This window comes from Rhinoderma darwinii, chromosome 10 (genome assembly GCF_050947455.1).
Source record: "Rhinoderma darwinii isolate aRhiDar2 chromosome 10, aRhiDar2.hap1, whole genome shotgun sequence".
Classification (NCBI taxonomy): domain Eukaryota; kingdom Metazoa; phylum Chordata; class Amphibia; order Anura; family Rhinodermatidae; genus Rhinoderma; species Rhinoderma darwinii.
In genome coordinates this window covers 61,371,158-61,383,457 of record NC_134696.1, presented here as the reverse complement: position 1 = coordinate 61,383,457, position 12,300 = coordinate 61,371,158, and the positions used below count along the sequence as shown (strand labels likewise).

Here is a 12,300-nt window from a genome sequence, read left to right as displayed (position 1 = left end):
ATCGAGTCCTTTATAATTTAAAAAAATGAAAAAAAACCCCTACATAATAGGTATCGCCGCATTCGGAACCGCCTGAAATATAAAAGTATCATATTATTTTTTTCGCATGGTGCACACCGTAAAAAAATGAAATAAAAAACAATGACAGCAATTTTTTTTTTTGGTCACCTTGTCTAAAAAAAATGTGATAAAAAGTGATCAAAACGTTGCAAGTACCCCAAAATGGTACCCACAAAAATTACAGTTCGTTACGCAAAAAACAAGCCCTTCCATTTCGATATGAACTGAAAAATAAAAAAAGTTATGGCTGTCAGAAATGGCGACACTAAAACATATATTTTTTTTAATATAAAAGTATTTTTATAGTGCGAAAGTTGCAAAACTTAAAAAAACACTTTATAAATTTGGTATAAATCGTATTGACCCACAGAATAAAGTTAACATGTTGTTTATACTGCACAGTGAACACTGTAAAAAATAAAAAACAGAACAGATCTAGAATGGCTGTTTTTTGGTTTCCTCATCTCCCAAAAAATGAAGTAGTGCTAAAAAACAAATTGCATGTACACCAAAATCAAACCAATAAAAATTGCAGCTCGTTCCACAAAAACCAAGCCCTCACACAGCTCCGTCAACGGAAAAATAAAACGTTATGACTCTCAGAAAGCAGTGATGCAAAATTATGCTAAATAACGGCCCAGACTAATTTTTTAGGTCCAGTAGTTTTTCACTAAAAACTCCACATCTTCATTTGCTGGACCCCACAGGTGGACTCCATAGATGTAGCGAAGATGAGGAAACTTTAGGGACTTGTGCTGCTTATAGGGCTAGTGAAGAAGTCAAATACTCGGCAGTACTGGAGAGCATACATTTTGAATAATACCCAATAAACCGTAGCGTACCATACCAATCCATAGATTTTTTATTTTATTATTCATTTACCCCATTATTACATCATCCTATTATACCCTGATCCACTCTGCCCAGCTTACATATGCCCCACATCATAAGGTGAAATACCGGTAAAATCCCAAACAAAACTACTACCAAGCAAAATCTGCGCTCCAAAAGCAAAATGGCGGTTCTTTTGAGTCTGGCAGTGGGCCCAAACAGCAGTTTATAACCACATTATGGGGAATTTCTGTACCAGCTTAACTATTTATGAATTGTGTGTCTCCAGTTGTACAGGCTGGGCACAGCACATTGGGCACTAAAATGGCATATCTGTGGAAAAATGGAAATTTTCAATCTGCAACATCTATTGTGTACTAATTTTTAAAAAACACTTGTGGGGTCAAAATGCTCCCTACACTTCTAGATGAATTCCTTAAGGGATATAGTTTTCAAAATGGGATAATTTCGGGGCTTTCCACTGTACTGGTTCCCTGGTTCAATGCAACATGGTGTCATATCACCATTCTAAAAACCAAACGGCGCTCCTTCCTTTTAGAGCCTTGCTGTGTGTCCAAGTAGCAGTTTACGACCACATATAAGGTATTGCCCTACGCGGGAGAACTTGCATAACAAATTTTGTGGTGACTTTTCTCCTATATTTCTTGTAAAAATGAAAAATGTTGAGCTGAAACTATATATTATTGGAAAAAATTTAGATTTCAATTTTCATGGCCCAATTCTAATAAAATCTATAATAAACCTGTGTGGTTAAAATATTCACTACAACCCTAATTTAATTCCTTGAGGGGTAAAGTCTCGAAAATAAGGTCACATCTGTGGAATTTCTACTGTACTGGAACCTCAGGGAGCTTTGCACATGCGACATGGCACCTAGAAACCAATTCAGCAAAAAGTCAAATGGCGTCCCTTCCCTTCTGAGTCCTGCCGTGTGTCCAAACAGCAATTTGCAGTCACATATGGGGTATTGCTGTATTCGGGTGAAAATGCTTTACAAACATTGAGGTGCTTCTTTATCTATAGTCCTTATGAAAATGCAAAATTTTGAGCTAGAACTACTTCTTATTGGGAAAAAGAGTATTTTTTTTACATTTATTTTCACGTTCCAATTCTAATAAATTTAGCAAAAACCTGTGTGGTCAAAATGCACAATACACCCCTAGATTAATTCCTAAAGGGGTGTAGTTTACCAAATGGAGTCACTTTTGGGAAGTTTCTAGTGTACTGGTACCTTAGGGGCTTTGCAAACGTGACATGGTGCTAAGAAACCAATCCTACAAAATCTGCGCCCCAAAAGCCAAATGGCGCGCCTTCCCTTCTGAGCCCTGCCGTGTGCCCAAATGGCAATTTATGAGCACATATGGGGTATTTCCCTACTCTGGAGAAGTCTCTTTACAAATGTTGGGGTGCTTTTTTTTCCTTTATTTGATGAGGAAATTAAAAATTTTGAGCTAAAGCTAAGTCGTAGTAGAAAAAAAAGTAATTTTTCATTTTCACTGCCCAACTCTAATAAAATCTATGGAACACCTGTGGGGTCAAAATGCTCACTACACCCCTAGATGAATTCCTTGTGGGGTGTAGTTACCAAAATGTGGTCTTTTTTAGGTGTTTCCTTTGTTTTGGCACAACAAGACCTCTTCTAACCTGACATAATGCCTAAAATGTAATTGAATAAAAAGAAGGCCCCAAAATCCATGAGGTGCTATTTTGCTCCTGAGGCCTGTGTTTCAGTCCAGTAGCACACTAGGGCCACATGTGGGATATTTCTAAAATCTGCAGAATTTGGGCAATAAATATTGAGCTGCGTATCTCTGTTACAGAAAAAATTCATAAAAATTGAATTTCTGCAACAAAAAATTTTTTTGTACATTTCACCTCCACTTTGCTTCAATTCCTGTGAAACAACTAAAGGGTTAAGAAACTTTCTAAATGCTGTTTTGAATACTTTAAGGGGTGGAGTTTTTAAAATGGGGTGATATATGGGGGTTTGCCAAAATATAGGCCACTCAAAGCTACTTCAGTACTGAACTGGACCATATAAAAATATTATTTTGAAATTTTTCTTGAAAACGTGAGAAATTTCTGCTAAAATTCTAAGCCTTGTAACGTCCTAGAAAAATAAAATGATGTTCAAAAAAATTATTCCAACATAAGGTAGAAATATGGGAAATGTTAACTAGCAACTATTTTGTGTGGTATTACTGTCTGTTTTACAAGCAGATACATTCAAATTTAGAAAAATGCTAATTTTTTAAATTTTTCTCAGAATGTTTTTCACAAATAAGCAATGAATTTATCACACTTGACCCCTGACATAAAGCACAATTTGTCACTAGAAAATAATCTCAGAATCGCTTGGCTAGGTGGAAGCATTCCAAAGTTATTACCACATAAATTGACACGTCAGATTTTAAAAATGGGGCTCTGTCATTTTGTCCAAAAGTGGCTGTGATGGGAAGGGGTTAAAAAAAAATTCCAAGCAAAGTACAATACACTTACCTTTGCATCCTCCCCAAGTTCTAAGGGGTTTTGTCTTGCACTAGGTTCTCCACTGCAACCTGACAATTGAGACAGCTGACTAAGATCCCAAAGAGACTTGCTTGGCCTTCCCCCTGTTGTTTTAGCCACAGACAATCTATTCCGTTGAACATTCTTTAAAATATCACTCAACGCACTGTGAGACTCTTGGGCACTTCGAAGGTTCATGGTAGGTCCTTCAAAATTTCGACAGGCAGCAAGGCGGTGGCGGATCGAGTAATCAGGCACGTTTACTGTTTCTTTGGCTATGACTGAAGAGTCTTGGGGTGCACCTGAAGTCCAGTTAAATCCATAATCCATGCCATTACCCTTTACTATTGCTGGAACAACAGTACGCCGTTCTGCTATTTTATTAATACTTTTAGACAACTGTAGTCCAACCAATGGTGTCATGTAAGGGGATGAAAGTACATCTGTGGGCTGCAAAGCTCCATTGGTGGTAAATCTTTGAGGTGAGGAAAATCCATTTGTAGAAGGTTCCGTCACAACTGACACAACCTGTGCAGTGGAATTTACGTTTTCAGTATCTTTCGGCAGAGCAGTCATAGGTGAGGGTACTATTGCTTTATTATGGGCATCTTTGTTGGGATCTTTGGCAAAATCATATCTCTGAAGTGGTCGTGAGGCTGCGAATAGTGTTCGAAACTCATTATCAAATGAATCAGTTATTTCTCCAGTTAAAAGTGTGATCAAGTTTCTGTCTAGTCTTGAGTCACTCCACGTGAAGCTGAAAAAGATTATATCATATAGGTTATAAGTAAAGATGTCTGAAAGCAATTCACACAATAAACATGGTTGTATAAGAATGCTCAGTTCTGAAGAGCAAAACATAGTATTATTATATATCATTTGTCATTCAAATTTCATTCTTATTCAATCTGTACAATTCATTGTGGCAAAATATGGTGCAACACTGATGCAATTCCACATGGGATTTTAGTTAGTCAATAAAGCATTTTTTCAAATTAAAAGGGTTTTCCGAGATTTATAAATAAAATTCAAATGACCTGGACCAGGACATTAGTTATGGCCCATCTACCCATGGCGATAATCGACAAAACAAGTATTCGTACATAATGCTCGCTCCCAATCATTGGCCTGTGTAATCATGGCAGCGATCAGCCGACAAACAGGAAAACGCTAGTTTGTTGGCTAATAGCATCTTTCGAGCAGTCTAAAAAATAATCGTTTTCGCCAGCATATCTCACCGTGTAAACAGGCGATGTGTTGCCGACAATATGCAAACTGTATGGGGACCTAACAATTGTATTGTTTGCCCCCATACTGTTTGCATAAACCTTTGTAAAAGGGCCTTTAAATGAGCGGCAGTTGACTTGTTATATCGCAGATTGGTGCTCAGTATGGCCAGTAAAGTGACCTCTAGGCAGACCCTCCAGATCCCAGACAAATATATTTTGTGTACCTGTTGTCTCCCTTTGACATTTAGTTTCTTATGTTTATTTGTGCTGGGTGGGATCTTAGTGATTGACAGGCTAGGATGCAGACTACATTTCCCTGCATGCCTAGCATATAATTGCTTGGCCAACGCTTTCCGTGTCAGAGTGTGAACAGGCTCCTGGGACCCAGCACTGACCAATCAAACCACTGAAAAGTTAAAAATGTATATGAAAGATGTAATACTACTAAATGTATCTCTGTCACCGAGGGTCTGTGCCTGCCTCGCTGAATATATAGTTTCATGCGCTCAGTCTGTGCTATTATACAGTCTGGCAAAGATATAGACCATTACTTAGGTTTATCCATACTATAGGGTAGAAAGTCTGCAATTCTTCCAACTAACTGTAAGAGGTTCTCACAGTGTAGCTGTTATCTTGCATTTCTACTAAGGAGGAAGTTCTGGTCTTGAATCTCAACATCAGTTTACTGTATTTTTTTAATTTTATTGGGCTATTTTTTTTTCATAAAGAAGGGCACATATAGAATTTTACATTATAATATTTTTAGTTTTCGCTGAAATATTAATTGAAAATATTAATTGTCACCAAAAGAACATAAGGACGTCTACAACAGGCGAGCAAATTTTGGAGGGGACCCCTCCCTCTTAGACCACTGCGCCCATTTTTTTAAATTGTCCGCTATCTATTGGATTTATCCAATAGAAAACAGCCAATAATACTTACCTTTCCCGCTCCCGAACTCCTCTAACTGTACATGGGTTCTAAGCTGATTGTCTGGATCATGAGCAGAGCTGGGTGGGCATGATCAGGCAGTGGCTGAGGAATGAGATAATATATATTGTTGTACTGGTAATGGTGGTGGGGATGTGGGGTTTACATCTACCACGCTCTATTGTTTCTGTTTGAGCTGAACTGTGCATTGTGCTGTTCACGATGCATCTTGTAAAAACGAATACCGGCCAGGCAGAGAAACATATGGGCACATTTAGCATGTGTCGGGAGCTTTTCCAGTGTATACAATAAACATACATCACAAACGTGATGTGAACAGGGCCTAATCTGGTAGAGTCACTGTGTGGGGGAAGACTGTAAGTGTACAGCATGTACACAGGGAAGATCTCTGCTGCTATCTTGCCTCAGGACATATTAGCAGCAATGTAAGATAGATTCCCGTGTTTTATGGAGCAGCAAGAGGAGGAGGGTTGAAGAAGCAATAGCAGAGGTAAATCCTGTCACAGCTTTCTCTTCAGAGTGGTGTAGCTGCTTTAACCCTTTACAAGCAGCTGTATCCCCCTCCTCTAGCAGATTAACCCTTAAAAACAGCTGTATCCCCCTCCTCTACAGTAGCTGGGCTTCATGATTCACAGGGATATCTTACTACGTGGCTGATAAACTAACAATGGGGCAGATTTGCTAATACTGTCTAGGTTTTAGACAGAGTAAACTTAGACAAGACAGTTATAAGATGCGCCACATCAAAATGATGCATGCTGGCCTCATACAATGTGAGAGGCTTAAACAAACCTAGGAAGAGGAGTCAGAAAAATCCTGCACCGATATTGTTCTACTACAGGAAACCCATTTCAAAATGTCCAACATTCCGTACCTCTCTTTTGGTCCGTACTCACGGTGGTTTCATAGCACCTAATCCGTTTCTTCCTCCAAGGGGGTTAGCATAGCTTTACGTAAAAATCTCCCATATTCCCACATTCTCACACTAACTGACCCAGAAGGAAGGTTTCTCTTTATTACAAGGAGCCTTTTGGGCACAACCATATCCGTTGCAAATCTTTATGCCCCTAATCATAATCAAATTTCCTGGCTTATATCAATCTTGGAGAAATTTGAGAAATTTGCAAAAGGTGTGAAGTTTATTGGGGGAGATTTTAATATCACCCTTAACCCATCATTGGATGTTTCTACTAAAACTTCTGTACATTCCTTTTCCTCCTTAAGCAGACTTAAGAAATCCCTAGCAGCGATGGGTATGGTTGACGCCTGGAGGTTTCTCAATCCAAAGCTAAATGATTACTTTTACTCTAAACCACACCATTTTTACCATAGACTGGTTTATCTGTTTATTTCAAGCTCCCATCTCCCTCTAATTACCCGAGCGACAATAAACCACATAACATTGTCAGATCATGCCCCTGTATTACTGAGATTCGTACTGACGAATCTCCCTCCCAGGGAGTGGATTTGGAGATTGAATGAATCCATGCTAGATAGAGACTCTTTGGTGATGGGGATCAAAAAGGCATTACTTGAGTTTTACAAATTTAATGAAACCCCAGGGGTTTCCCAGTCTTTAATATGGGAGACGCATAAAGCATTCATCCAAGGAGAATTCCTGGCCGTGGGCTCTAAACGTAAGAAACAAAGGAAAGCGGAACTGAATTCCCTGCTTGCTCAAATCGATACGCTGGAAGCCTTGTGTAAGAGGTCTCTAGCTATTAATGCGCAAACAGACTTGGAGGAGCTTAGAAGGAAATTAAAAGATCTTCTTAATTCTCGTTTATCAAAATTGTATCAACACAGCCAGTATAAGTTTTATGTTCATGGCAATAAGGGCTTTAAAATAATGTCGGCTCTATTAAAAAATAGAACTGAACAGTCCTTTGTTGCCCCCATTATCACAGAGTCTGGCTCTCAGGTTTCAAATATTGACGACATCACTAGGGAGTTTTTATCCTTCTATAACTCACTTTACAATATCCCCTCCAAAACAGGCATAGATAAATTATCTGCTAATTTCCTATCCTCTATTAAATTACCAACATTATCTGAAGCAGATAAGGAACGTCTTCTCGTACCCTTCCAACTAGCAGAATTAAAATCAGTCTTACATTCCATTCCTATGGAAAGAGCCTGGCCCCAGATGTTCTCCCAATCTACTATTATAAAAAATTTGAAGACACCCTCCTCCCTAAGTTTTTAGAGGTCTGTAATTCCCTCCTGCGAGGTTCAACCCTTCCTGCACAAGCCTTAGAGGCTCATATCACGTTACTCCCTAAAGAGGGTAAAGACGCAAAACATTGTGTGAATTACCGTCCTATTTCCCTCCTAAACACAGATTTGAAATGGTGGGCTAAATTACTTGCTAATAGGATTGAGGGTCTTCTTCCAACCCTCATTGGTCCTGAACAGACAGGTTTTGTCCAAGGAAGAGAGGGGAAACACTATACATCACGTTTAATCCACCTGATCTTCTATGTCAGGAAACACAAAATCCCTCTAGTACTCCCGGGAACCGATGCGGAGAAAGCCTTTGACCCTGTGAGCTGGTCGTTTATGAGAGCCACATTCCCAGAACCCTTTATAGGAGAAATTTTTTCTCTATACTCGGCGCCCAGGGCTAGACTTAAATTAAATGGGACTCTATCCCCATATTTTAGCATTCTTAATGGTACCAGGCAGAGATGCCCTCTATCCCCTTCTCTATTCATATTAACTATGGAAACCTTAACCCCTTCAGGACACCGCCTGTTTTGGCCTTCAGGACGCAGCCAATTTTTTCAAATCTGACATGTTTCACTTTATGTGGTAATAACTTCGGAATGCTTTTACCTATCCAAGCGATTCTGAGATTGTTTTCTCGTGACACATTGGACTTTATGTTACTGGTAAAATTTGCTCGATACATTAAGTATTTAATTGTGAAAAACACCAAAATGTAGCGAAAAATTGCAAAAATTAGCATTTTTCTACATTTATATGTATCTGCTTGTAAGACAGATGGTAATACCACACAAAATTGTTGCTAATTAACATCACCCATATGTCTACTTTAGATTGGCATTGTTTTTTGAACATCCTTTTATTTTTCTATGACATCACAAGGCATAGAACTTTAGCAGCAATTTCTCACATTTTCAAGAAAATTTCAAAAGGCTATTTTTACAGGGACCAGTTCAGTTGTGAAGTGGATTTTAGGGCCTTATATATTAGAAACCCTCGATAAGTCACCCCATTTTAAAAACTTCACCCCTCAAAGTATTCAAAACAGCATTTAGAAAGTTTCTTAACCCTTTAGATGTTTCACAGGAATTAAGGCAAAGTAGATGTGAAATTTTCAAATTTCTTTTTTTTTTTGCAGAAATTAATTTTTCATCTATTTTTTTTGTAACACAGAAAGTTTTACCAGAGAAACACAACTCAATATCTATTGCCCAGATTCTGCAGTTTTTATAAATACCCCACATGTGGCCCTAGTGCACTTATTGACTGCAGCACAGGCCTCAGAAACAAAGGAACACCTTTTGGGGCCTCCTTTTTTATTAGAAAATATTTTAGGCACCATGTCGGGTCTGAAAGGCTCTTGCGGCGCCAAAACAGTGGAAATCCCCCAAAAGTGACCCCATTTCGGAAACTATACGCCTTGAGGAAATTATCTAGGGGTATAGTGAGCATTTTTAAACCGCAGGGTTTTTGGAGAAATTATTGGAAGTAGGCAGTGAAAATGAAAATCTACATTCTTTCAAAGAAAATGTAGGTTTAGCTAATTTTTTTCTAATTTCCACAAGGGCTAAAAGGAGAAAATGCACCACTACATTTGTAAAGCAATTTCTCCCGAGTAAAACAATACCCCACATGTGGTTATAAACAGTTGTGGACACACGGCAGGGCTTAGAAGGGAAAGAGCGCCATTTGGTTTTTGCAGCTCAAATTTAGCAGGAATGGTTTGCGGAGACCACGTCACATTTGCAAAGCCCCTAAGGGACCAAAACAGTGAAAACACCAAAAAAGTGACTCCATTTATGAAACTACACCCCTTGAAGAATCCATCTAGGGGTGTAGTGAGCATTTTGAACCCACAGCGGTTTCATAGATTTTATTAGAATTGGGCAGTGAAGATAAAAAAAAATCCTTTTTTCCCAATAAGACGTAGCTTTAGCTCAAAATGTTTCATTTTCTCAACAAATAAAGGAATAAAAAAATAAAATTTGTAAAGCAACTTCTCTGGAGCACGGCAATACCCCATTTGTGGTCATAAACTGCTGTTTGGGCACACGGCAAGGATCTGAAGAGAAGGAGCGCCATTTGGCTTTTGGAGCACAGATTTTGCTGGATTGGTTTCTTGACACCATGTCACTATTGCAAAGCTCCTAAGGTGTCAGTACAGCGGAAACTCCCCAAAAGTGATTCCATTCACAAACTACACCCCTTGAGGAATTCATCTAGGGGTGTAGTGAGCATTTTGACCCCACAGGTGTTTCATAGATTTTATTAGACGTATTCAATAAGACGTAGATTTAGCTGAAAATGTTTCATTTTCTCAACAAATAAATGAAAAAAAGCACCACAACACTTGTAAAGCAACTTCTCCTGTGTACGGCAATATCACATATGTGGTCATAAACGGCTGTTTGGGCACAGAGTAGGGCTCAGAAGGGAAGGAGCGCCATTTGGCTTTTGGAGTACAAATTTTGCTGGATTGGTTTCTGTGCGCTATGTCGCATTTGCAAAGTCCCTGTGGGACCAAAACAGTGGATCCCCCAAGAAGTGACCCCATTTTGGAAACTACACCCCTCAAGGTATTCACTTAGGGGTGTAGTGAGCATATTAACACCACAGGTGATTTGCAGAAATTGGTGTGCACTCGATGTTGCAGAGTGAAAATGGGATTTTTTTCTATAGATATGCCAATATGTGGCGCCCAGCTTGTGCCACTGGAGACACACACCCCAAAAATTGTTAAAAGGGTTCTCCCGGGTATGGCGATGCCATATATGTGGAAGTAAACTGCTGTTTGGGCACACTGTTGGGTTCAGAAGGGAGGTAGCGCCATTTGGCTTTTGGAGTGTGGATTTTGCTTGTAGTAGTCTTGTATTGAGTCTTACTGGTGTTTCCGTTTATAATGTGGGGTACATGTAAGCCGGGCGGCGTATATAAGGGGCATAGTCAGGTGGTATAATAATGGGGTAAACAAAAACAATAAAATAATCCATAGATGTGTGTTACGCTGTGACACAATCCTTTCTGCACAGGCCGGTGTCGCACTGATAAACTGTGTCCTTTCTTATCCCCTTTTGGTCCACACTCCGCACCTTTGCAGTTTGAGGAATTTTGCTGAGAAGTGTTGTCCTGGTATAATACGGGCACCCTCGCTTTCAGCAGATATGTTTGGGCCCTCCCCTTCCTGGTTCCCTAATTTTAGGGGCCTTGATAATTCGCCACTTGAAAAAGAAGAAATGTTTCCCTCGGGCCGGCACAACTGCATATTTTTATTTCCTGGCTTATTGGAGCCTTAACTAATTTTATTTTTTCATAGACGTAGTGGTATGAGGGCTGTTCTTTTTGCGGGACGAGCTGTAGCTTTTATTGGTACCATTTTGGGGTACATGCAACTTTTTGATCACATGTTATCCTTTTTTTTTGGGGAGGCAAGGTGACCAAAAAACAGCAATTCTGACATTATTTTTAAGTTCTTTTTATACAGCGTTCACTATGCATTATAAATGACATGTTACCTTTATTCTGCGGGTCAGTCCGATTCCGGTGATACCTAATTTATAGAACTTTTTTATGTTTTACAACTTTTTGCACAATAAAATAACCTTTGTAAAAAGAATGGATTTTTTCTGTCGCCATGTTGTGAGAGCCATAACGGTTTTAATTTTTTCGTTGACGGAGCTGTATGAGGGCTTATTTTTAGCGAGACGAGTTATAATTTTTATAGGTACCATTTTTGGGTACATGTGACTTTTTGATCACTTTTTATTTCAATTTTTGGAAGACAAAGTGACCAAAAAATAGCAATTATGTCAGTATTTTTTAGTTTTTTTTTTACGGCGTTCACTGTGCGGAATAAATAACATAATATTTTTATAGTTAAGGTCGTTACGGTCGCAGCGATACCAAATATGTATGGCTTTATTATTTTTTTCAACAATAAATGACTTGATAAAGGAAAAAGGGTGATTGTGTTTTGTGTTATTATTTGAAACTTTTATTGTATTTTTACAACTTTTATTTTTTTACACTTTTTTTTTTACACTTTTCTTTAGTCCCACTAGGGGACTTGAAGGTCCAACTGTTTGTTTGATGTTCTAATACATTGCACTACCCATGTAGTGCAATGTATTAGAACTGTCAGTTGTTCACTGACAGCAAGCCGATCAGGCTCCGCCTCCGGGCGGGGCCTAATCGGCTAACGTAATGGCAGATAGGAAGCCTTTGTTAGGCTTCCGGTTGCCATAGCAATCGCGCCCCGCAACAATCGGCCCCCGCAATCGCGTAGCGGGGTGCCGATGTTGCTATAACAACTTGTGTCGCAGATGTCCTAATAGGGTGACAGGGGGAGCCCCCTCCGTCTGAAACAACATAAATGTAGCAGTCGCTATTGACTGTAGTATCTAAGGGGTTATACGGGTGGGATCGAAGGTAACTTCAATCCCGCCTGTTAGAGCAGGAGCTCGTCAGTCTTTAGACA

The 12,300-nt window shown here is 39.2% G+C and overlaps 1 protein-coding gene across 1 annotated transcript in view; it reads right to left on the bottom strand.

The window, feature by feature from the left end:
- The window catches only part of FAM83E (family with sequence similarity 83 member E), a 135,280-nt gene that overhangs the window by 47,120 nt on the left and 75,860 nt on the right, over window positions 1-12,300 (bottom strand). The window contains exon 5 of the mRNA XM_075839977.1: window positions 3,412-4,177. Within this exon, the coding sequence (XP_075696092.1) occupies window positions 3,412-4,177 (766 nt within the window). The remainder of the gene's footprint in view (window positions 1-3,411; window positions 4,178-12,300) is intronic.